This window comes from Lagenorhynchus albirostris, chromosome 1 (assembly GCF_949774975.1).
Source record: "Lagenorhynchus albirostris chromosome 1, mLagAlb1.1, whole genome shotgun sequence".
Classification (NCBI taxonomy): Eukaryota; Metazoa; Chordata; class Mammalia; order Artiodactyla; family Delphinidae; genus Lagenorhynchus; species Lagenorhynchus albirostris.
The window spans coordinates 130,975,279-131,003,145 of NC_083095.1; the positions used below are offsets into that span (position 1 = coordinate 130,975,279).

General features: G+C 37.6%; 1 protein-coding gene across 2 annotated transcripts in view; it reads left to right on the forward strand.

The window, feature by feature from the left end:
* The window catches only part of REC114 (REC114 meiotic recombination protein), a 96,883-nt gene that overhangs the window by 63,204 nt on the left and 5,812 nt on the right, over nt 1-27,867 (forward strand). The window contains exons 3-4 of one of the 2 annotated variants that reach the window (XM_060153574.1): nt 14,328-14,411; nt 21,141-21,353. In XM_060153574.1, the coding sequence (XP_060009557.1) occupies nt 14,328-14,411; nt 21,141-21,353 (297 nt within the window). The remainder of the gene's footprint in view (nt 1-14,327; nt 14,412-21,140; nt 21,354-27,867) is intronic. The other variant, XM_060153579.1, reaches the window with a different exon arrangement.

Genomic DNA, 27,867 nt, shown 5'->3' on the forward strand with positions numbered 1-27,867 from the left:
CATTATACCTAGCTCAGCTGGTTCACTGCACCGTTATAATTACTACTACTTGTGAAATCTAAAACTTAAAAATTTAAAAAGATGCCTGTGGTGCTGATATAACATGGCTGCAGTGCCACTAGGAATGAATGCAATGGAAGTGCTGTATTTAATACTTCAGGAACTAGATCAGAAATTAATGTCAACTGTGAACAGTGTGGATATACTTGGTTTGATAAGGATTATAGTTTAATTCAGCCATACTTATTTCTTGATGAAAACTAAATTCAGTCATTTGTAGAATCATTGTTGTTACAACTGTAAATCTTTGGGGGGGATAAATGTAAATGAATGAAGGGGTTTTATAAATCCTGTCTTACTTATATGCCTGAGAAACCAATGACCACGTCAAACTTAGGTACCCCTTAGGAGATCAAAAGCAAACAGGGTCTGAGCGAAGGTACTTATATAAATTTGTGTACTAACTTCATAAGTTAGAAACTTAGAAAGGATTTTCTAAATTACCAAGGAAAAGATCAAGAGATACTGACTATATAAAAGTGGAAAATTTTGGTATGTCCAACAAAATCCATAACCAAACTAGAAAAATTTTAAAGTGGAGTAGAAGTCCTTTCTAAATCAGATATAAAAACCCAGAAACCCAGAATTGATAATGTTTGCCACATTAAAAAATCAAAGTTTTCTGCATGGAGAAAATACCGTAAAGTTTTTTTTAAAAAAGGAGAAAAAAAATTACAAACCAAAAAAATTTCAAGTCAAGACAAAGTGTTCATTTCTTGGATTATATAAAGAATGTCTGCAATTCAATTAGTAAATTATAACTCAACTTAAAATGGGCAAAAGATATAAAAAGATTATCCACAGAAATGGAAACTATGTATGTGTATAATTTAGATAAAATATATCATGTATGCATATCTGCTTGTTTATATAGAGGCTTTACAAGACCTTGGTTTCAGTGGTTGCTCAGGGAGGGTAACTGGGTGGCTGAAAGACAGAAGAGGACTTACTCTTTTTTTGTTGTTTTTTAATTTACCACTTAAAAAAATTTGTTTTAAATGAGTGTTAGCATAGACAAGCACAACCCAATAGAAATATCTGTGATGATGGAAATCCTTACTGTAATATGGTAGCAGTAATCACATGTGCCTATGCCTGTTGAGCTTTTGGAACGTGGTTAACTTAACTGAGGAGCTGAATTTTTAATCTCCTTAGATTTATTTATTTAAATTGAAGTATAGTTGCTCTACAATATTATGTAAGTTAAAGGTGTACAATATAGTGATTCACAGTTTTTTAAAGGTTATATTGCATTTATAGTTATTATAAAATACTGGCTGTGTTCTCTGTGCTGTACAGTATATACTTGTAGCCTATTTTATACCTAACAGTTTGTACCTCCCACTCCCCAACCTCTGTATAGCCCCCTCTCCCCTCCCCACTGGTAACCACTAGTTTGTTCTCTATATCTGTGAGTCTGCTTGTTTTTTGTTATATTCACTAGTTTGTTGTATTTTTTAGATTCCACGTGTAAGTGATATACAGTATTTGTCTTTCTCTGTCTGACTTTATTTCACTTAGCATAATACCCTCCAAGTCCATCCTTGTTGCTGCACATGGCAAAATTTCACTCTCTTTTATGGCTGAGTAGTATTCCATTGTATGTATATGTATATATATATATACACACCACATCCTCTTTATCCATTCATCTTTTGATGGACACTTAGGTTGCTTCCATATCTTGGCAGTTGTAAATAATGCTGCTGTGAACATCGGGGTGCATGTTTCTTTTTGAATTAGTGTTTTTGTTTTTGTTTTTTTCTGATATACACCCAGGAGTAGAATTACTGGGTCATATGGTAGTTCTATTTTTAGTGTTTTGAGGAACCTCCATACTGTTTTCTACAGTAGCTGCACCAATTTACATTCCCACCAAGTGTACAAGGTTTCCCTTTTCTTCACATCTCGCCAACATTTGTTATTTGTGTTCTTTTTGATCATAGTCATTCTGACAGGTGTGAGGTATCTCATAGTGGTTTTGATTTGCGTTTCCCTGATGATTAGTGGTGTTGAGCCTCTTTTCATGTGCCTGTTGGCCATCTGCATTTCAAAGAGGATCTACTCTTTACTTTGAAATAGTGTTTAATTTTTAGAGGATCTATTTAATAGATACTCTAAAAATATGCATATGTGTATTTTTATTTTCCATTACATATTAAATAGATACTCTAAAAATATGCGTATGTGTATTTTTTATGTTAAAAGTAGAGATATGGAAAGGTTTCCCAGAGAGGTAAGATTGCTTCAAGGCTGAGTCCTGAGGAAAAGTAAATTAAGGTAGATCAACAAAACTTTGTCTCGCGAGATCTTCTTTGTCGTGTGCGGGATCTTTTTTAGTTGCGGCATGCAGGATCTTTTAGTTGCAGCATGCAGGCTTCTCTGGTTGCAGCATGTGGGCTTCTAGATGCAGCACACAGGATCTAGTTCCCTGACCAGGCTTCAAACCCGGGCCCCTTGCATTGGGAGCACGGAGCCTCAACCACTGGAGCACCAGGGAAGTCCCAGGGCCAGTTGTGTTTTTTAGATAAAAATGATCTTCTCACAGTAGTGTAGAGAAGAGGTGGGGTGGGCAAGAAGATACTTTAGGAGGCTAGTTAGTAAATCAAGAAAATGGTGGCTTGTACTAGGATAAAAAGAAATGGATTGATTGAAGAGATATTTAAAGCTAAAATCAGTAATTAGTGGCAGATTAGAAATGAGAGTAGGAGAGACCAGTGTGAAGGGAAACTTCCAGGTTTCTGGCTAATGCAGCTCAACTGAAGTTAGCATCCTTCATTGTGGTTAGGGGACTCCAGAGAAGAGCCAGCCTGGCAGCTGCGTGTGTGTGATGACCACGGCTCTAGTTCTGAACAGTTGGAATTTGAGGTGTCTTTGAGACACTCAAGCAGAGATGTCAGTTCCACATGTCCTCTTTACTGTTTAACAGCCTCTGGTTCTTTGAAGGTCAGAGGGAGGTCTGCACTAGAGATATGATTGGGGAATCATAGGCATTTAAATAGTAATTGAGACTGTGGATGTGGTGAGGATAGCCTCGGGAGGGGATAAAAAAAATGAACAATGGAAAGAGGAGGTTGAGGAGAATAAGATAGCAAAGGAGGTGGCAGAGAAGGAGCTGTCAGGGGTAGGAAGAAAGCTAGGAAGAGTGTGGGGTCATAGAAGCCAAGGCAATCGTGTTTCAAAAAGGAAAAAGGGGTCAGCTATGGTGAATACTGCTGAGACATTGAGTAAGAGTAAAATTTTTTAAATTAATTAGTATGTTGTTAAATGAGAATATGTAGAGTTTTGAGAATGGTATGGCAGTTGGACAGGGAAATCTGGATAGATAATTGAACTCTTAAAAAGTAAATTATGTTTGCTTTAATCCATGTATTAATTAAATTCTTTGGGTTGCAAATAACAGAAACCCAGTTCAGTTTCATTTAAACAAAATCACTTATTGCCTCGTAGAACTGTAATGTCCAAGGATGGGAGTGGCCCCTGGGACCACTGAACCCAGGGGCTCAAACAGTATCATTAGCTATGTGTCTCTGTATCTCTGTCTTTATCTCTCAGCTTCGCCGTCCTCTAAGGAAGGATCTCTCCTCGTGGTCCCTGGCAACTTCAGGCATTTTTTATCCTTAGAATCCTAACGGAAAGAGTGTTCCTCCTTCCCAGTTTTAGCAACAATCTCAGAACTTACTTGGATTTTTAAAATTTATATCACATGCTTATCCATAAACTAATCACCTTGGTTAGAAGCAATTAGATATGCTGACAGGCAAGACCTGAGTCACCTCCTCTCCCCTGGATCTGGGCCAGGTAAGAAAGTAGTCTTGTCTGAATCACATGGGCTGTGAATAAGGGAGAGGTGATTTCCCAAAGGAAAATCAAGATGTGTTCCCAGAAGAAGGAGGAATGTGTGCTGGGCAGGTACAAAACAAGAGACATCTATTTCAACTGTAAAATAAGCCTTTGGCTCAATATATTTGAGTACCCGCTTCTGCAGTGTACTTTGTAGGCAATCTTTTGGCCTAAAGGATGACTGGATCTCTCTGTTACTGTAACTTATAGAAAGAGCCCCTGGGTCTGATTCTTATGGCTAGAGAAAGGTAATTATTCTTGCTGCATGTACTGCTACTGGTTTGGGAAACTGAATAATAACTAATCTTCAACAAGTACTTGAAAAGATGCTCAACATCATCAGTCATTAGAGAAATGCAAATTAAAACCGCAGGAGATATCACCTCACATCAGTTAGGTTGACTATTATAAAACAACAAAAACAGAAAATACTAAGTGTTTATGAGTATTTGGAGAAATTGGAATCCTTGTGCACTATTAGTGGAGTTGTAAAATAGTGTAAATACTATGGAAACTCTTATGAACTCTTATGTGTCTGGCTTTTTTCACTTAGTATGTTTTTGAGATTCACCCATGTTACAGTAGCTCATTATCTCTTATTGCAGAGTTGTATTCCAGCTTATGAATATTCCACAAGTGATTTATCCAGTTACATGCGCCTGGACATTTGAGTTGTTTCTAGTTTGAGACTTTTCTGATTAAAGCTATTATGAACATTAGTGTACAAGTTTTTTTTTTTTTTAAGTGTACTAATTTTTGGGTAGACATGTATTTTCATTTTCCCTGAGCAAATTCCTAAGAGTGAAATTGCTGGATAGTATGGTAGGTATATTTTTAACTTTATAAGAAACTGCCGAGACTTTCCTGGTGGTGCAGTGGTTAAGAATCCACGTGCCAACACAGGGGACATGGGTTCGAGCCCTGGTCCAGGAAGATCCCACATGCCACGAAGCAACTAAGCCCATGTGCCACAACTACTGAGCCTGTGCTCTAGAGCCCATGAGCCACAACAACTGAAGCCTGCGTGCCTAGAGCCCGTGCTCTGCAACAAGAGAAGCCACCACAACGAGAAGCCCACAAGCCGCAATGGAGTAGCCCCTGCTCGCCACAACTAGAGAAAGCCTGCACGCAGCAACAAAGAGCCAACGCAGCCAAAAATAAATAAATAAATAAATAAATTTATAAAGAAAGAAACTGCCAGACTGTTTTCCAAAGTGGTTGTACCATTTTAAACTGACCAACAATGCGTGAGTATTCCAGTTGCTTCATATCCTAGGCAACACTTGGTATTGATAGTCTTAATTTTAGCCAATCTATTGGGTTTGTAAATGGTATCTCATTGTGATTTTAATTTACATTTCTCTGAGAATGAATGTTGAGTATCTTTTCATGTGTTTATTAGCCATTAATATATCCTCCTTTGTGAAATATCTCTTTTGCCTATTGAGTTGTCTGTCAGAGGTTTTTAAAAAATACATATTCTGAACATAAGACCTTTGTCTGATGTATGTACTGTGAACATTTTCTCCCAAACTGTGGCTTACTTTTTCATCTTCTTAACATCATCTTTGGAAGAGCTTAAAGATTTAAATTTTTCAGAAGTTCTCTTTATGAAATGTTTTCTTTATGGTTCATACTTTTTGTGTCCTGTATAAGAAATCTTTGCATACCCAAGGTTGCCAAGATTCTCTGATTTTAGAAGTTTTATAGTTGTAGCTAGTGTGTATAGGTCTATGATTTATTTTCAGTTAATTTTTGTATATGGTGTGAGGTAAGGGTCAAGGGTTTTTTTTTTCCCCACATGAATAATTCAGTTGTCCCAGCACCATTTGTTGAATACACTATACTTTCTTCATTGAATTATTGTAGCACTTTTATTGAAATCAATTGCCTATGTATGTGAGGGTCTGTTTCTGGAGTCTATTATGTGACATGGATCTATATGCCTATTCTTATGCCAAAACCACACTGTCTTGATTACCCTAATTTTATAATGCTCTTGAAACTGGTGGTATAAGTGTTCCAGTTCTGCCATTTTCAAGCTTATTTTGGTTATTCTGGGTCCTTTGCATTTCCGTATGAATTTTAGAGTCCGATCTGCAAATTTCTACGAGATTTTAATTGGGATGTCCTTAAAGCTGTATGTCAACTTGGAGAGAATTAAATCTTAACAGTATCATAATCCAGTCCATGAATATGTATATCCCTCCCTTTGTTTAGGGCTCACTTCATTTGTTACCCTTTTATCAAGTATCACAGTCGTGCACGACCTGCTTTCCATTGTCTGACAACAGTTGTTTCCAGTAGTTTGTCCAGGTTTCTAGTTGTTTATGACAGAAGTATAATTTTTGACCCTCTTATTCCTTCTTGGCCAGAAATGGCATCATAGCTTTTGAACTCCTCAAATCTCCCCATAAAAATAGATGAAATAGGAATGCAAAGCCAAAGACCCATGGATAACATCTACCACAAAACTAGAAGACTAGGCATGTCTGTGACCCTCCGAATACAAGTGGGTGAGGCTAAGTCACTGACAGCTGAAGACCTGTGTGATCTCATCATCTGCACAGGAAGAAACAGGGAGGCAGCTGAGATTCTGATACCTTGAGATTACTAAAGGCATGTCAGAACTCAGGAGTCAACTTGAAAAGGTTCTCACCAGCCAAAGAGAGACAATTTCAGGATCAATAACTGCAGTGGATTGAAACAGCAAATATATTTAAATTTATGAGTTTCAAATGATACTTCAGAAAAAGAAAACTCCTCATTGTCATCATTGGAGTGTACTATGGAACAACCTCATTATTTTGAAAGCTGCAAATCAAAGAAGCAAGCATTTATCCTGCCTTTCCTATTTTTACCTAGGGTAACAAAGTATGATAGTTGATGAAGCAGTGTTTCTCTGTAGATGTATTTCAGCTCATAAATGAAGAATGAATGAGAAAACTAACACATTGTTTTGCAACCACTGATGAAATTAAATGAGTCTAGGCAGTGATGATCAATGGCTGCTAACTTCACGAAAAAAGGACAAGAGGACATTCCTGTGGAATGACACACCACCACATAGGAAGTAGGTACAAAATCTGGGGGGAAAAAATCAAACCTGAACTGATCAAGCTTCTTGATCTGATTACCAGTCTATAGGAATTACAAGAGAAAGAGGTACCTAGTAAAAAAACAGTAAGGATACAATAACAAAATTTAGCGAGGATAACTCTACAGTAGGGGTCGGCAGAGTATGGCCCATGGAACAGATCTGACCCATTGCCTGTTTTTTTTGTGGCCTGTGAGCTAAGAATAGTTTCTACATTTTTAAATGGTTGGAAAAAAACTAAAAGAATAATATTGTGCAAGATGTGAAAATTATATGAAAATTCAAATTCCAGTGTCCACAAATAAAGTTTTGTTGGAACACAGTCATGCTCATTTGCTTATGGCTGCTCTCGTGCTACAGGGGCGGAGTTGAGTAGTTGTAACAGAGACTATAGAGTCTGCAAAGGCTAAAATATTTGCTCACTGGCCCTTTACAGTAAAAAAACAAAACAAAAACCTGCCAGTCCTTCATCTAGAGGACTAATGACCCAGTTTCTTCAACAGAAAAAAAAAAGGGGGTGGTGGGGAAGAGATGAAATGAAGAACCAGTAGTTTAAAAGAGACTTACGAGACATATTACTTGTCGTAATATGTGGATCTTATTTGGCTCCCTATTCAGAAAAATGAAGCAACATAAAATAAAATCAGAAATGTGAACAGGCAAAGATATTTGATGATACTAAAGAATTGTGAAATAAGATTGGCTATATTATGAAAATTGTGACTGGAAGATGGATGCATGGTAGTTCATCATACTGTTTTACAGTTTTCTCTACCGTCATGTATGTTTGAAAATCTACATCGAAGAGTTAAAAATAAAAAATTATTTCAAAATAAAAGTTTCTTAAAAATCAGTTCAGGGGTCATTTCCTCTGCGCCTTGTAATCTAATGCCTCTTTTCTGTGCTTCTGCAGAAACATGGAACTTGCCACATTGATTGTTACCGCTAAATGGTTTATTTGTTTGATTCCCCCAGACTATCACTCCCTGAGTGTGGGGAACGTGTGTTATTTGACTTTGAGTCATAGAATCTGGCACATAACCTGGTATATATTAGATCCTCAATAAATATTTTTGGAACAGATTGTGACTTTTCACAGCATATTGTGATTTCTAGATGTTAAACATTCTAAAACATAGTAATCTTTATTCTCTTGCTCAGTTCTTGCTCTCATGGAGTTTGCAATAAAGTGGGAACTAGAAAAGGAGGGATAGAAAGACAGATGTGTACATAGATATTACAGTGCACAGGACCTCCCGACTGCTGAATTCAGTGCAGGCTTTTAGCCTTTATCTTTTACTCCATCCTGGGCATCACCTGACACTCTTGACCATTCTCTACTAGAAAGTCTCAGTCCTCTAAGCTTCCATACTCCTCTATCCTAGACATGATTTCTTGGTATTGGCTTCTGTTCTTTTTGTCTGATAGTAAATTTGGTATTTGCTAGAGTAGTCCACTCTCTCTTTCTTCCTGTCCTGTACTATCAATTCCAAACCATTTTTCCACCCCAGTACCTCCAGGGCATGTGACAGACTCATCAGTTAACAGTGGCTTCTTAGGCAGTGATTTTTGGCCAGGTCGGGCAACAGTATCCCAGGCACTAGGGAGAGAAGCTCCTTCGGTGAGTGTGATTCATTCTCCCTTCCCCTTGGGCAGATTCCATGTCTTTTTTAACGCCTAGCGCAGTGGCCGGCCATAGTAGGAGCTTAGTGATGGTGAGTGTTTCAATAGCAGCAGCTACAGTGTGCTGTGGGAGCACAGAGCAGGCCACTTAACTGTCTGAGAAAGTTAGAAAAGGCAGCACAGAAGAGTCAGCAGTTGAGCTAAACTGAATTCACCAGAAGGACAAGCCTTAAAGGAGATTCTAAGAGGTGGATTTTCAAAGATAAGGAGCTCAATTATTAAAATGTAGGAATATAGGAATGACAAATGGTTAGGTACACAGAATTCTTTACTAAATCCCCAAATATTAGGATTAAAAAGTTCTTTCTGCATCTTGAATAAGATGAGTGTAAGTAGGGAATTCCCTGGTGGTCCAGTGGTTAGGACTCTGTGCTTTCACTGCTGAGGGCGTGGGTTTGATTCCTGGTCAGGGAGCTAAGATCCCTCAAGCCACGTGGTGCAGCCAAAAAAAAAAAAAAAAAAAAGTAAGGTGTTCTGCATCATCGGACAGGTAACAAATCTGTGGACCTCACTGTTCCCAAGAAATGCTATTGGCATGAAGTATTTTGTTAATTTTCATAAAGTTCCATTCACTGAAAACTTACTGAAACATGTTCAAGTGTCAAAGACTCTAATAGGTGTTGTATGTTTAATGGTAAGCAAAACAAACATAGCCCCTGCCTGTTACATGGGGTTATAGTCTAGTGAAAAAATAAACATTAAGTAAATAATCACTACAGACACACACACAAACTGTGATAAATGCTATGTTCAGAAAAAAGTACAGGGCTATGGGAAAGTGTGATAGTGTGTCCCAGTTGAGATTAGGGTGAAATGAACAGTGTTTAGAGGTTAATTAGGTAAAAAGTCAGAGGGCAAAGGCAGAGGGAAGAGATGTATGAAGTTCTAAAGAAAGATGGTTTGGACAAATTGAAGAGGAGGAGCCATTAAGTGGCTCACCTCAGAGGCGTTGCTGGGGAGGAAGGCCGTACCCATTCCCGGCATAGCCACTGCAGAGTCCTGAACTGAGGGGCTGCTGGAGCTGACCTAGTAGCCTTCGCTGAATATTGTGACAGTTGCTGAGGATTCAGGGGGTAATAAGACACATTCTAGAACCTGCCTTGCCCTGCCTAGGGATTCTTATTCTTAACAGGGACAAAGAAATGTAACTAGTTACAATACAGCATGATAAGTACACTAAGATCCTGAGACGGCATAGAATTCTGAGAGGTCAACCAGCTTTGCCTTGTGGGGAATGGTTGAGATACAGCAGGGTTTTCAAAGATCAGTGAAAAAGGAAGGCCATTTTAGGAACAAGCTATACAACGAAATCAAGGTGTGAGGAGCCGCCAGATGCAGCAGTGACAGTGTAAGTGGAGAGGATGGTGAGATGGAAAAGGCTGGGGATTGGATCTCTAGGACCTGGGGATTGATTGGTATTGAGGGAGAAGTGAGGAAAGGAGTCCACCAGGATACCAGGTTGATCACTTGGGGTGACTGGTGAATGATGCCGTTCACGGGGGTGGCAACGTGTGGGAATGGCAATGTGTGTGGAGAAGAACTGTCCCAATCTGGGCGAGTTTACATGGAGGGATCTGTGAGCTAGCCAAATGGAGATGTCTCATAAGACACAAAGTGGACTAGAGGTAGGAAGAGGTGAGGCCAGGCCAGGGCCAAGAACTGCTCATTTCTTTTCTAATAAACTTTTTATTCTAGAATAGCTTTGGATTTACAGAAAAGTTGTAAAGATGGTACAGAGTTCCCATAGACTTATCATTTATTTAGGTCCTGCTTTCACCTCTTCCTTGAGTTTATGCCATATTGGAATGGGAATCCTTGTTTGCCTAAATATTCCCACATGCATGCATATGGGGTTTAATGTGGTTCAAAAATCAAAACAATATAAAAAGATATATAGTAAAAAAATTTTACTTCAACCCCTGCCCCATCTGCACTGTTCATTCCCACTCCCTACAGATAACTGTTTTTATTAGTCTCTTGTGTACTAATCCTTCCAGTTTTTAAAATGTAAATACAAGCAAATAATAAGAATATACATTGTATGCTCTCTCCCTTTCTTATACAAAGGTACCACATCATGGACATTGTTCTGCAGCTTGCTTTTCTGCTGAACAGTATATCTTACAGATCAATACATATAGACCTGCACTGTCCGGGAAGGGAGCTACAGGCCATATGTGGCTACTGAGCACTTGAAATATGGTTGATGCAACTGAAAAACAGAATTAAAAAAATTTTTTTTAAACATCTTTATTGGCGTATAATTGTTTTACAATGGTGTGTTAGTTTCTGCTTTATAACAAAGTGAATCAGCTATAAATATACATATATCCCCATATCCCCTCCCTCTTGCGTCTCCCTCCCACCCTCCCTATCCCACCCCTCTAGGTGGTCACAGAGCACCGAGCTGGTCTCCCTGTGCTATGCGGCTGCTTCCCACTAGCTGTCTATTTTACGTTTGGTAGTGTATATATATGCATGCCACTCTCTCACTTTGTCCCAGCTTACCCTTCCCCCTCCCCGTGTCCTCAAGTCCATTCTCAACGTCTGCATCTTTATTCCTGTCCTGCCCCTAGGTTTTTTTTTCTTTAGATTCCATATATATGTGTTAGCATACGGTATTTGTTTTTCTCTTTCTGATTTACTTCACTCTGTATGACAGACTCTAGGTCCATCCACCTCACTACAAATAACTCAATTTCATTTCTTTTTATGGCTGAGTAATATTCCATTGTACATATGTGCCACATCTTCTTTATCCATTCATCTGTCAGTGGACACTTAGGTTGCTTCCATGTCCTGGCTACTGTAAATAGAGCTGCAGTGAACATTGTGGTACATGACTCTTTTTGAATTATGGTTTTCTCAGGGTATATGCCCAGTAGTGGGATTGCTGGGTCATATGGTAGTTCTATTTTTAGTTTTTTAAGGAACCTCCATACTGTTCTCCATAGTGGCTGTATCAATTTACATTCCCACCAACAGTGCAGGAGGGTTCCCTTTTCTCCACACCCTCTCCAGCATTTATTGTTTGTAGATTTTTTGATGATGGCCATTCTGACTGGTGTGAGGTGATACCTCATTGTAGTTTTGATTTGCATTTCTCTGTTGATTAGTGATGTTGAGCATCCTTTCATGTGTTTGTTGGCAATCTGTATGTCTTCTTTGGAGAAATGTCTATTTAGGTCTTCTGCCTGTTTTTGGATTGGGTTGTTTGTTTTGATATTGACTGCATGAGCTGCTTGTAAATTTTGGAGATTAATCCTTTGTCAGTTGCTTCATTTGCAAATATTTTCTCCCATTCTGAGGGTTGTCTTTTTGTCTTGTTTATGGTTTCCTTTGCTGTGCAAAAGCTTTTAAGTTTCGTTAGGTCCCATTTGTTTATTTTTGTTTTTATTTCCATTTCTCTAGGCGGTGGGTCAAAAAGGATCTTGCTGTGATTTATGTCAAAGAGTGTTCTTCCTATGTTTTCCTCTAAGAGTTTGATAGTGTCTGGTCTTACATTTAGGTCTTTAATCCATTTTGAGTTTATTTTTGTGTATGGTGTTAGCAAGTGTTCTAATTTCATTCTTTTACATGTAGCTGTCTAGTTTTCCCAGCACCACTTATTGAAGAGGCTGTCTTTTCTCCTGGTTTTGGATGCTGAATTTTTGTATATTCTTGCCTCCTTTGTCAAAAATAAGGTGACCAGAGGTGCGTGGGTTTATCTCTGGACTTTCTATCCTGTTCCATTGATCTATATTTCTATTTTTGAGCCAGTACCATACTGTCTTGATTACTGTAGCTTTGTAGTATGAAGTCTGAGAGCCAAAAACAGAATTTTAAATTTTATTTAATTTACATTTAGGTTTATAAATGGAAGCACTGTAAAATATTTTCCCATTAAACTCAACTCTGTTGTTTTGGTAGGATTGCATTTCACTTTAACCATTTAAAATACAGCATCTAAATTGAAATGTGGTATAGTGTGAATGGTGCACTGAATTTCAAAGACTTAGTACAAAAAAAACTATTTTAATAATGTTTTACAATGTTTGCATGTTGAAATAATAATGTTTTGATATATTAAGTAGTAAAATTTTACCAATTTCTTTTTGCTTCTAAAATGTGACTACTATTAAAATCACACATGTTGCTCAAACTGTCATTTCTACTGGACATCACTGATACAGAGCTGGTTTTTTTTACAGTTGTATAGTATTCCATTGCATAGAGTATCATACTTTATTTAACCAGTCCCCTGTTGATGTATACTTGTTTCCAATCTTTTACCATTAAAAATACAGAAATGCTTAACCTTGTCCATGCATCACTTCATATGTGTGCAGGTTGATCTGTGAAGTGAATCTCCCATATTGAGGTTGCTGGGTTAAAGAGTAAAAGCATTCATAATTTTGATATCACCATATTGTCCTCCATAAGAGTTGTACCAGTTTGCACTCCTACTAGCAATGTGTGTATGTGCACTAGTTTCCCCACATACTGCCATTTTAAACCACAGAATCTACATGTTGGGGATGTAATAAGGAACATGTTTCTTTTTGCTAATTCTGAGAGTTTTAAGAAGAAATCACAGATGGTTTGCCTAATTTATTTTTTCATTAAACCTCCTATTGATGATAAAACTTTTAGAATCACCATTTTAGAATGGACTCTTTTTTTCCTTTTGTTACTGAAAAATGTGAAAGAATTAACCCAGTTTTCCTGGACTACAAATTTCTTTGGAAGTTGTAGCTTTTGTCATATTCAGATCTAGGAAGAGAGACTTTGTGAGAGTTCAAAAAACTTTTTGTTTTTTAAAGAGCTGTAGACTTCTCACATCCCTCCAGCAGCCTCCGCTGACTGTGGTGGACTAACAGTACAAGGCAGATGCAGTTGCATGGTTTTGCATACTGTCCGTTTATCAGTTCCTTGGATGAGTTCTACTGAATTGTAAACACATTCTAACTTAATGGGCTGCGTAACTGAGCTTATAAGTAGCCATAATCATTAGACAGTCCACTCCATTTACTTTATTAGTAAACTACAGAAAAAGTTTATCTTTACACCTTTAGGATCCAGCAGTTGTCCCTCTTTTGAGACTTGTGTGCCCTCTACTGCCCTCTTTGCCTTTTTGTTTTTTCAGATTGAAATGAAGAACTAAGCATTCAGCATCCAAAACCAAATTGCTTCAAGTTTTCCATTCATAGGAATCTGAAAATAAGATTCTCATGAAATCTCACTATATAGTTGGGGATATGGCAGATAACTTAATAAATGAGTATAATGGAAACTCTTGGCTTCCAGAGATTATAAACTCACATTTTGGCAAATTCTAGAGGCATAGAAATGTATCTTATAGCAAATATGACTATGGGCATTTACTATCTTTAATAGTTTATTGATTTTCAATATGAAAAGGTTAAGAAAAGGAATAAAAACTGAGACTATTAATGTTGATCGTGATGTAGGAAGAACACTAAGGACACTGGGACTCACTGGAAGGGTCATCTTTGGTAATTGGTAATATTGAGTCATTTCTATTGTGCTTAAGTTACAGAATAAATTAATACACAACTTTCTAATAGGAAGCAGCTGCACCACAGCTATTCTTCGTGTCCCTTTTTGCTTCTGTTGCTAATTTTGTTTAATTATTTTGTTTCAGGAAGGGTTTTCACTCGTTGGTAGCAAGAACTGGTTGAAGATTGTAAGACGCATGGATTGTCTGTTGTTTGGAACAACGATAAAGGCAAGATGCTTTGTGGCCAACTGTTTTTTTTGTTTGTTTTGTTTTTGCGGTACGCGGGCTTCTCACTGCTGTGGCCTCTCCCGTTGCGGAGCACAGGCTCCGGACATGCAGGCTCAGCGGCCATGGCTCACGGGCCTAGCCGCTCCGCGGCATGTGGGATCTTCGCGGACCGGGGCACGAACCTGTGTCCCCTGCATCGGCAGGCGGACTCAACCACCGCGCCACCAGGGAAGCCCATGGCCAACTGTTTATAAGCAACTGATCATACCCTTCTTATCTGCTAAGTGTGTATGGGAGTGGGTGCAGGATCTTCTCTTTGCAGGTGAAATGGTACTGGGAAGAACACGTTTAAGAAAAGTTTGCATTATGAGCAAAACATGAAACAAGGAGTGTTAAGAGGCAGAAGCATTGTTAGTAAGAGGATGTTGCTGAAGAGCCAGGGCTTTGATTGATCTTTCAGTACCTGTCTGACAGAGCTGTGCAACCATTTTCCATCCCCCAGCACAAAATGGGAGGAGGTGGACTTACATCATTGTTTGTCTTGCTATTTAGATGTTTAAAAGGTGTGCATTTTCAAATACTTCACTAAATATGTCTTTTCGTTTTTTCTCTTTAATACTAAATAATAAAATTCCCTTTTATTTCCTTCCTAGCTGTATTAAACGTAAAGAATGATCCTCATCAAAGCAACATGAAGATTAATCACCTGGATTCTTTTCTTTCAGAAATAACTATAAAAACCAATCTGTTAACATTCACTGACTAGATAATATTGAAATTTAGGTAAAAGATCATAATTTTTAATGGTCTCATAGACTGAGTTGAAAGAGGTGTTCAAGAGCATCTAATAGGAGGGTCTTTATCAGTCCCTCCAAAGGATCCTCAGAGAATTCAGAAGGTCCGTGAACTCCATGGATTTTCACTGACTTTTTAAAAACATTATTAATTTATTTATTTTTGGCTGCATTGGGTCTTCGCTGCTGCACGTGGGGGCCACTCTTGGTTACGGCACACGGACTTCTCATCGCAGTGGCTTCTCTTGTTGCGGAGCACGGGCTCTAGGCCCACGGCTTCAGTAGATATGGCACGCCGCCGGCTCTGTAGTTGTGGTGCATGGGCTTAGTTGCTCCGCAGCATGTGGGATCTTCCCGGACCAGGGCTCAAACCTGTGTCCCCTGCATTGGCAGGCGGATTCCCAGCCACTGCGCCACCAGGGAAGTCCCTTCACTGACCTTTAACTGAAATATATCATTTCCTTCAATTATAAATGTTGACATCAGACCACATTTGCACCAGTAGAAATCACATATCTTCATATCACGTTTCAGTTGTTTAAGATATCTTAAATGTCATTTATGCTCATCACTACCCCAGTATTATGGTGGTTGTTAGTCCTGCTGCTAGATCTTTTTATTGAGTACATTAATAAGGAAGCATGTATATTATTAGTTTACAAATTAGTGTTTTAATATTGTAATGAATTATTTCAGTATACTTGGTTTCTTTTGTACTCATATATTTTATGTGATTAAAAACATTGTTCTGAGAAGGGTCCTCTGGCTTCACCAGACTGCCGAAGGGGTCTGGAGCACATACTCAAAACATTCAGGAGCCCCTGTTTTCATTTTACATGTGAGGAAACTGAATTCAACATAAGCCAGTAGCCAACTAGCTGTCAGAAAACTGGGCCACCCATTGGTCTTCTGACTTCCAGCCCAGGACTGTGTCATGCTGCATGAATGTAGGTGTCTTACAAAGTTACACCATGCCATATGTCTGATATTTGAGTTTTAATTTTTTCCTGATTATGTTAAATTTTTAAATTAAAGAGAAAAAAATAATTTGATCACTCAAAAATAATAATTAACATTTTGAAGTTTTTACTAGGCATATATATTGTATCCATTAGGATAGTGTTCAGATGCATGTGACAGAAAATCCACATATAATGGCCCCCCAAAATAGGGGGTTATTTTTCTGACTATATATGAAATCCAGAAGCAGGCAGTAGCTAGCAATTGGCTCAGCAACTCCACCCTGCTGAGGTCAACACCTTTGCAATTCCCTTGGCCTCTCCCTCACATTTTCAAAATGGCTACTACAGCTCTTTTATATTTCCATTCATAGGAGACCAGCTTCATCTGTTCCTTTTGTAAGGAAAGTATAAACTTTCCTGTAAGGCTCTCCACCTCCCACAACCCCTGACAGATGTCTGCTTCTGTCTCATGGACCAGAACAGTGTACTGTGGCCATCCCAATCTGCCACGATTAGCAAATGAGTGTTTGGCTTTTCCAGTCTCTGGTGTGGATTGGCTCATGGCAAATGAACAGTGTCTGCCATATAGATAATTTATAAATTTGGGATTGTGGTACACAGAGTGCTTTGTATCCTGCTTTCCTCATGTAACGTTATATCTGGAACATTATACCAAGTCATTTCTTAAGTCTTTGAAAACATGATTTTCCATGACTACCTAGTATTTTTACTATTCGGATGCACCATGAGCCCGTTAAGTAATTCCTGATTTTTCACTACTGTAAAAATGTTTTGATTTTCGTAAGGATTTATTTACAGGGTTCTTGAGATAGAAGTACTAAAAGTATGAATGTTTATTTTGTAAATGTGCCTTCCAGATAGGTTGTCCCTGTTTCTGCAGCACTAATGATATGTAAAAATGCTCATTTATCCACATCCTCTCCAACTGGATGATATAATTTAAATTTAAAAACAAGTTTCCAATTTGATAAGCAAAGCTGAGCATCTTCGTTTAATTTGCATTTCTTTGGTAACTAATGGGAATGAATATTTTTTGTGTTTCTTAGCCATCTGTATTTCTTCTATGAATCACCTGTCTACTGCTTTTGCCTAATTTTCCTCTTCAAAATCTTTATATATAGAGATTACATATAAAATACATGTATAGATGTTATATAGAAAAAAATGTATTTTGTGTAGTTATATAATTTTATATGTGATATTTGTATATATATCATATACTTCATATACAGATTTTTAAATATTTAAGTTTAGGATCCTTTTGTTATTGTAAATGGTATTCTTTATCCCAAACATATTTCTAGCTGCTATTACTAGATTTTTTCTGAATTATTTTAAATTTAGCTTCCTAACTAAACTTTTATTAGCTCTGATAATTTAATTTTTAGGAAGGTAATTTTATAATCTGCAAACAATGGTAATTTACTTCCCATAGTTTGTACTTACTACTTTTCTCACCTTACTGAATTATCTAGACCTTCCAGAACCCTGTAATTAGACAATTATACAGCCATCCTTGACATCTTACTGACTTGAATGGGAACCAGTATTTAGACATGAAGAATATTTCTGGCTGTTGATTGGATATTCTTTACCATGTTAGGGAGATAGTCTTTCAGATATAGTTTATTTACTAATAGTTTTATCAGGATTACAAATTAAATTTTAACACCTATCAAGATCATGATTTGTTTCATTTTTTTTAATCCTTTGATCTATTGATATATTAATACTGAGCCAACAGATTCTTCTTTTTGCCTTACCTGGCAAAGGGTGCACAACTTTAGTGCTTCTTGCCTTGGATAACTTTTAGTTAACCAAGTATTACATAACAAATATTCTTGTTTAAATTGACAAATAGAAGTATTTTGAAATAAAACTTTCATTCCTTTGACAGAAATTTAAAACTTAAATTCAGGGGGCAATAAAGATTATATTTCTTTTCTCTCTGGCCAAAATAAGTAGATTGTGTAAGATCTGCCTACTTGTAAGGTGGGCTTCCTTTTTTGCAGTAATTGTAATCAAAATGGTCTTGGCTGATTGGCTAACGTATCTGAAGAGACTTTGGTTCAAAGGAGTAACCCTAAACCACTGTCCCCACCTCCAGTAACTCACTGAAGAATTTTTTCATGGTTTTGTCTAGCTTCAGCCTTGAGTATCACCTCTTTGTTTCAAAGCAAAGGATCAAAGAAAATGTTTGTCCCTTCTCTGGTGAAGTCCATATAACCCCAATCCCAATTTCTACATAGAGGAATTCACTTCTAGTGGTGGGGAAAACTGCTCCGGTGGGCTCCTAGTGGTGATGGGAAATTTCTTATACATCTGGGTGATGAATCTGAAACCAGCAGGAAAACATGCCTATGTTTGTGAGGATTTTCATGTCTCCTTGGCTGTCTTCCTACATGGTACTAACTGGGCCCTGCGTCTTCCTGCATGCTATACCCTGTAACATTAGCTATCTGCATGGAGATGCCATTCACACTTGTGAGTCAGCATTTAATTGGCCCAGTGCTTCCCAGATTTCTTGTATGTACGTAAAGATAAATGTACAGAGACAGGCACTTATCCTTAACTTGTTTCCTCAAGGAGTTTTCTATTAGTTGTAAGAACTTGAAATTAAGTGTTTTGAAGCAGAGTGGGAACAACTTAAAATATAGTAATTTGGGGAATTCGCTGGTGGTCCAGGGGTTGGGACTCCATGCTTTCACTGCCAAGGGCCTGGGTTTAATCCCTGGTAGGGGAACTGAGATCCCACAAGTCGTGTGGCGTGGCCAATGTGTGTGTGTGTATTATTTTGAGCTAATCTCCATAGATGATAGACACTGGAGACTGTTTATTTGGGACAGTTCATGGCTGTTAGTATATACTTGAAAAACTTTCATTTCACAACAAGGAGCTCTTTCTGACTTTTAATTATGGTATAAAAATAAATCTCATCAAGATTTTCAACCTAGGAGTCCTTTTTGTTAACCATGTGGCAGGTTTTCTATTGTGACACTAAGGATGTGGGATGAAGATATCTCATTTTCAGATTTTTCCTGATGTACCTTGGCTTTATCTTGGGTCCACATGTATTGAAGTGGTATTTCTGGTTTCTGATGATAAGCTCAAATTCTGTCCGAGAATTTTACAGAAGCAAACATGGAGCAAAACATCAGTTAGGCTATCAGACATAAAACCTTCCCTGTCATTTCTTGGAACTACATTTCAAAGAAACCCTTAACTGTCTGAACTCATTCTTAATGTACACTCACATATATATGTATATAGATACCTCTAGACAAGTGGTCTGAGATTTCTGCTCTACTTATATACTTAATAATTGTGTTTCTACATATAGCTTTCATCTAGCTATGAGGCATAATTTTTTATGTGATTATTTCTCAAAAGGTTAGATAATTACAGAATCATCATGGAAATAGCTAATATAAAGGTATTTCATATAGATGTACCCAGGTACAGTCTAAACTAGGGTGAGCTGGAAACAACTAATTAATTGTAAACAAGAAAGCTCAGTTTCACAGAAGACTAATAGAATTACCAAAACCTGAATGTAGAGTTCTCTTATCAGTTCTTTCCCCTTCCTTAAGGAAAGTTAGCTTTCAAAGACTCTTGATAATTTGAGGATTATTCATCCAAGAGAAAAATGGCTGAGGAAGTGAATAGGCAATACACAAAAGAAAAAATACGAATGACTAATACACATAAGAAAAATATTCATATTTTTTCATTGTTGGAGGGGGCAGTGATAATGGATTACTTTTATACTCAGGAGAAAAAAACGTATTAAAAAATGAAGAGAACCCAACAGAGGCAGTAAAGGGGGAGTGGTGTCTATTCTTCTAGACATGATACCTTACCACTACTTAGCCATGCCAAGTTTTCTATATCCTAAAGATGTGGCTTTGCTTGATGGCTTTATCTAAAAATTTAAATAGGGTAAACTGTGAACAGGAAAATCAAGGATTTTCACTTATAGGAACTTTCAGGATTTTGTTAACTGTGGTTAGAAACATTTTCCAGTTAGCAGTGTGACTTGTGTATTTAATAAATGAAAAATGCTGTTACTGTTAGCATCTGAATTTCTTCACAGAAGAAATTGAACAAAGGTACACAATACATACCACCCATTTGGGGTGGCTTTTGTGTAAGCTGAGTCCTCTAAAACTAGGCAGGATATCAGACTAGAAAAAGGAAACTAATTCTATTAAAATAATAGGTTTATTGTTGTTATTGTTACAATTTAGTTCTATTTTTAAATTTACAATTAAATAAATTTGATGTAGTTGCCACTTCTAAAAATTTGAATTGCATCTCTCCCATATTTGTGGACTTGCCAGGGGATGTAACTCATACAGCAAATTAAAGGCAACATGTGATTCATTTGTCTGTGTGATTTGTACATTAAGTCTGGCCTCTTTAAGGATAAAGGGCACTACAGATTATTAATATGAGATACATTAGCTCTCAGCATTTGCCTGTCCCCTTATCCCGTTTTGTTTTTCAAATTCACTGGCTTGTTTAATGTGTACCTACCTGGTTAGCTCTTTTATATACTCAGGTTTGGAAAACTTTGTTGAGCCAGGACTATTAGCTTCACTGATTTTCCACCTGAGGAATCAAATGGTATGAAACCTTTGTTCCAAAGTAAGACAAAACATTGATCTTTTACTGCAGTCAGTATAGTGACCTTCCTGGTCTTTATGATATGGGCTTTTCCATTTTTGCTGATGTCTGCCAGTTCCTTGAGGGAAATGAGTTTAGTATGAGGAACAGCTCCCAAAAGGGAGAAGAAAACTAATGGCTTTTCTATACCCACATCAACAATCTAGGGTAACTACTCCCTTATTCATACCTCTTCCCCTTCAAACAAAGGGAAGACCTCACAGTAAATAAAAGTAAAGTGATAGGACACGAGGGTCACTGAGGATATCTTCTGATTTGTCACACAGAACAAGAGTCGTATGTTCCGGGTGCAGTTTAGTGGAGGCTCAAAGGAGCAGGCGCTGGAACACTGCTGCAGCTGCGTGCAGAACCTGGCCCAGTACCTCACTGTCCAGGTGCCTGACGGAATCAGCCAGGAGCTCAGGCTGGGTCCTAGCCCACTGTGGACAGGTGAAAGCCAACGGAAGGGCTGTGTGCAGAGCATCCCACCACAGCATGATGTAAGTAGGCGAGGGTGTGGCTGTACGAGAAGCCTGACAAGTTAATGCTCTATGGGGGCCAAAATCACAGTGGAATTTGCTGAGTCCACCAGGTTTGTAAGTTAAGGATATCTAATGTTGATTGACTTATTTTTATTGATGTATAATTAACTTATAGTATGTTTCAGGTGTACAGTATAGTGATGATAGTTTTATACATTACAAAATGATCACAGTAAGTCTAGTTACCATCTGTCACCATACAAAGTTATTAAAATATTATTGACTATATTCCCTGTGCTGACATTAGGTCTGTGACTCATAACTGGAAGTTTGTGCCTCTTAATCCCTTTCACTTAGTTTGCCCATCGCCCCCCACTCTGCAACCACATTTGTTCTCTGTATTGATGAGTCTGTTTGTTTCATTTGTTCGTTTGCTTTGTTTTTTAGATTCCACATATTTTAGTGTGTATATATACCTCATTTGTGTATATATTCCGTGTGTGTGTGTGTGTGTGTGTATACATATACACACACAGACCTCATCTTACCCAGTCATTTATTGATGTACACATAGGTTGCTTCTGTATCTTGGCTACTATAAATAATGCTGCACTGAACACAGGGGTGCATATATCTTTTATTAGTGTTTTTGTTTGCTTCGGATAAATACCCAGAGTGTAATTACTAGATCATATGGTAGTTCCATTTTTAATTTTTTGAGGAACTACCATACTGTTTTGCATAGTAGCTACCAATTTACATTCCCACCACCTGTGCATGAGTTCCTTTTTCTCCACATCCTCACTGACACTTATTATTTCTTGTCTTTTTGATGACAGCCATTCTGACAGTTGTGAGGTAGTATCTTGTGGTTCGATTGCATTTCCCTGATGATGAGTGACGTTGAGCATCTTTCCATGCACCTCAGGCAAGGGCAACAAAAGCAAAAATAAATAAATGGGACTGCATCCAACTAAAAAAAAGCTTTGCACAGTGAAGGAAATCCTCACCAGAACAAATGGGCAACCTATTGAATGGGAGAAGGTATTTGCAAATGATACATCCAATAAAGGGTTAATATCCAAAATTACAAGAACGCATACAACTCAGTATCAAAAAAGACCCAAACAATCTGATTAAAAAATGGGCAGAGGACCTGAATAGACGTTTTTTTCCAAAGAAGACACAGTGATTTATTTTTTTTTTTAATTTGAGTCTCACTGTAGCTACCTGTAATACTAGGAATTAGATTAGCTGGGAGTCCCAGGTGTATTATGGGTGTCACTATAGAACAGTGGTTCTCAAAGCATGATCCACAGACCCTTCCCTGAGACCTTTTCCAGGGTCCACAAAGTCCACAGTATTTCTGTAATAATATTAAGATGTTAGCCCTTTTGCTATATGGATATTTGTGTTAATGGGACAAAAGCATTGTGAGCAAACCTGCTGTCACCTTAGCACAGATCAAGGCAGTGGTATCCAACTGTAAGCAGTCAGGTTTTTCACTGGTCACTGAAGTAAGAACCAACTAACAAAACCATCTGTATTCTGAAGCACGATGGCTTTCTCCTGGAAAGCACCTGTATGAATGCATTGGGTGCTGAACCACCTCTTTCTTCATGGAACACCGTATTACTTGAACGGACAAACTCTGGTTATTCAGATTTGGGTGTTTGGTGACATTTTCTCGAATGAAGTGAGCCTGTCATTTTAAGAAAACAACTGATATTATTTATCGATAATGATGAAATAAGCTGTTCGAGTGAAAATTAGAATCCTGGAAAACTTGTATCTGCCACTTGAGCTTCACAGCTTCCTAACCCAGAAGACCTTCCTGATGGTACTACTAATGAACGTGATCTTTAAAATAATTAAGTGCAAAATGTTTCAACATTTGGGAGATCTGTATAGTCCAGCGAAGCAGTATTTTTCAAGTGACGAATATATGACGCTACAAAATCATGCATGGATGAAAGACCCAAAGTGCAAAATAGGGACTTCCCTGGTGGTGCAGTGGTTAAGAATACACCTGCCGATGCAGGGGACGTGGGTTCGATCCCAGGAAGATGCCACGTGCCACGGAGCAGCTAAGCCCGTGCACCGCAACTACTGACCCCACGTGCCATAACTACTGAAGCCCACACGCTCTAGGGCCTATGTGCTGCAACTACTGAGCCTGCATACTGCGACTGCTGAAGCCCACGCACCTAGAGCCTGTGCTCCACATCAAGAGAAGCCACCACAATGTGAAGCCCACGTGCTGCAATGAAAAGTAGCCCCTGCTCGCTGCAACCAGAGAAAGCCTGCACGTAGCAACAAAGACACAACGCAGCCAAAAAGAAATTTAAAAAAAGTAAAAAGATCACAAATTTTTCTAAGTTTTCAAAAAATTTTTCAAATTTTTTTTAATTTACTTTTGCACCCCTTAATCTCCCTTACCTGTTTCACTCATTCTCCTTCCCCATCTCCTCAAAAAATACCTAGAGACAAATGACAATGAAAACACGACAATCCAAAACCTATGGGATGCAGCAAAACCAGTTCTAAGAGGGAAGTTTATAGCTATACAAGCCTACCTCAAGAAATAAGAAAAATCTCAAATAAATAATCTAACCTTACACCTAAAGGAACTAGAGAAAGAAGAACAAACAAAACCCAAAGTTAGCAGAAGGAAAGAAATCATAAAGATCAGAGCAGAAATCAATGAAATAAAAACAAAACAATAGCAAAGATCAATAAAACTAAAAGCTGGTTCTTTAAGAAGATAAACAAAATTGATAAACCACTAGCCAGACTCATCAAGAAAAAGAGGGAGAGGACTCAAATCAATAAAATTAGAAATGAAAAAGGAGAAGTTACAACAGACACCGCAGAAATACAAAGCATCCTAAGAGACTCCTACAAGCAACTCTATGCCAATAAAATGGACAACCTGGAAGAAATGGACAAATTCTTAGAAAGGTATAACATTCCAAGACTGAACCAGGAAGAAACAGAAAATATGAACAGACCAATCACAAGTAATGAAATTGAAACTGTGACTAAAAATCTTCCAACAAACAAAAGTCCAGGACCAGATGGCTTCACAGGTGAATTCTATCATTTAGAAAAGAGCTAACACCCATCCTTCTCAAACTCTTCCAAAAAACTGCAGAGGAAGGAACACTGCCAAACTCATTCTATGAGGCCACCATCACCCTGATACCAAAACCAGACAAAGATACTACAAAAAAAGAAAATTACAGACCAATATCACTGATGAATAGAGATGCAAAAATCCTCAACAAAATACTAGCAAACAGAATCCAACAACACATTAAAAGGATCATACACCATGATCAAGTAGGATTTATCCCAGGGATGCAAGGGTTCTTCAATATAGGCAAATCAGTCAATGTGATAAACCATATTAACAAATTGAAGAATAAAAACCATATAATCATCTCAATAGATGCAGAAAAAGCTTTTGACAAAATTCAACACCCATTTATGATAAAAACTCTCCAGAAAGTGGGCATAGAGGGAAGGTACCTCAACATAATAAAGGCCATATACAACAAACCCACAGCAAACATCATTCTCAATGGTGAAAAATTGAAAGCATTTCCTCTAAGATCAGGAACGAGACAGGGATGTCCACTCTCACCGCTATTATTCAACATAGTTTTGGAAGTCCTAGCCACGGCAGAGAAGAAAAATAAGTAAAAGGAATACAAATTGGAAAAGAAGTAGTAAAACTGTCACTGTTTGCAGATGACATGATACTATACATAGAGAATCCTAAAAATGCCACCAGAAAACTACTAGAGCTAATCAATGAATTTGGTAAAGTTGCAGGATACAAAATTAATGCACAGAAATCTTTTGCATTCCTATATACTAATGAGGAAAAATCTGAAAGAGAAATTATGGGAACACTCCCAGTTACCTTTGCAACAAAAAGAATAAAATACCTAGGAATAAACCTACCTAGAGACAAAAGACCTGTATGCAGAAAACCATAAGACACTGATGAAAGAAATTAAAGATGATACCAACAGATGCAGAGATATACCATGTTCTTGGATTGGAAAAGTCGATATTGTGAAAATGACTATACTACCCAAAGCAATCTACAGATTCAATGCAATCCCTATCAGATTACCAGTGGCATGTTTTACGGAACTAGAACAAATCATCTTAAAATTTGTATGGAGACACAAAAGACCCCGAATAGCCAAAGCAGTCTTGAAGGAAAAAAACAGAGCTGGAGGAATCAGACTCCCTGACTTCAGACTGTACTACAAAGCTACAGTAATCAAGACAATATGGTACTGGCTCAAAAACAGAAACACAGATCACTGGAACAAGATAGAAAGCCCAGAGGTAAACCCACGCACCTATGGTCAACTAATCTATGACAAAGGAGGCAAAGATATACAATGGAGAAAAGCCAGTCTCTTCAGTAAGTGGTGCTGGGAAAACTGGACAGCTACATGTAAAAGAATGAAATTAGAACACTCCCTAACACCATACACAAAAATAAACTCAAAATGGATTAGAGACCTAAATGTAAGACCGGACACTATAAAACTCTTAGAGGAAAACATAGGAAGAACATTCTTTGACATAAGTCACAGCAAGATCTTTTTTGATCCACCTTCTAGAGTAATGGAAATAAAAACAAAAACGAACAAGTGGGACCTAATGAAACTTCAAAGCTTTTGCACAGGAAAGGAAACCATAAACAAGACGAAAAGGCAACCCTCAGAATGGGAGAAAATATTTGCAAATGAATCAACGGACAAAGGATTAATCTCCAAAATATATAAACAGCTCATGAAGCTCAATAGTAAAAAAACAACCCAATCCAAAAATGGGCAGAAGACCTAAATAGACATTTCTCCAAAGAAGACATACAGATGGCTAAGAAGCACATGAAAAGCTGCTCAACTATTAGAGAAATGCAAATCAAAACTACGAGGTATCACCTCACACCAGTTAGAATTAGCATCATCAGAGAATCTACAAACAACAAATGCTGGAGAGGGTGTGGAGAAAAGGGAACTCTCTTGCACTGTTGGTGGGAATGTAAATTGATACAGCTACTATGGAGAACCGTATGGAGGTTCCTTAAAAAACTAAAAATAGAGCTACCATATGATCCTCCAATCCCACTCCTGGGCATATATCTGGAGAAAAACATAGTCCTAAAGGATACATGCACCCCAGTGTTCACTGTAGCACTGTTTACAATAGCCAAGACATGGAAGCAACCTAAATGTCCATCTACAGGGGAATGAATAAAGAAGATGTGGTACATATATACAATGAACTATTACTCAGCCATTAAAAAGAATGAAATAATGCCATTTTGCAGCAACATGGACCTAGAAATTGTCATACTGAGTGAAGTCAGAGAAAGACAAATATATGATATCGCTTCTCCAATATAAAATAAAAAGTTTGAAAAAACATTAATGACTTCAAAGTTAATGCTGTTTTTTATTATCTTAAAATCAATAGTGGATACTCAAGTGATCAATGTACCATTATTTATGTCTTCATGTATTTCATATTATTTTGTACTTATTCATGTTTGAATAAAAAAAAAGATAAAAAAAAACCCACAATGAGATATCATCACACCTGTCAGAATGGCTATTATCAAAAAGACAAGATGTGGAGTAAAGAGAACCACTGGTGCTCTTGGTGGGAATGTAAATTGGTACAACTGCTATGAAAAACAGTACAGAGATTGCTTAGACCAAAGGATTTTAGTATAATAGAGTATAAAAAATTCCTTGCTGTGATTTCAGATTCTACCTTGAAAATAACCTTTAAGAAACTACCACTTGTTGAGTTTTGGTGTCATATCAAGGAATATCCACAATTAACTGAAAAACCCATTTTTAAAAAAAAACTTTCCATCTATATATCTGTGTGAAGCCAGATTTTCTTCATATACTTCAACCAGAACAACGTGTGTCAGCAGATTGAGTGCATAAGTGGATAGGAGGAGAGTCCAGCTAGATATTAAAGAGATTTGCAAAAGTCATTATATTTTTGTTAGGAAATATAGTTTTCATTAAAATGTTTTTAATATAACATATAATGGTTTTATAAGATTTAAATGAATATTTAAAATTTTTGTTTTAATTTCTAACAGATAAATATCACATGTAACTCAAAACAAAAGCTGTTTGTAAGAGTGTAAAGGAGTCTTGCGATAAAAGTTTGGGAATCTTTATTACAGAATTTCTCCTCGAGGTACATATTCTAGCATTTCTTTGGCATAGTCCCACATGCTGCTAGCATAAGCTACCTCTGCTCCTGGGATGAAATTCTAGTTTCAAGCTGGGTTTTCTTATTTTCTATTTTGAGTAATGATTTTCCAAACCTGGCTTTCCATCACTTCATCCTGGAAGTTCCCCTTAAACTCACTGGGCCAAGACATTTCACCTTTACACCAACTTTCTTTTCATAGTTTATCTGGGGTGAACATAGATTTACCATAAAGTGTTTTTCTTTAAACAAGTACTGTATGATTTCT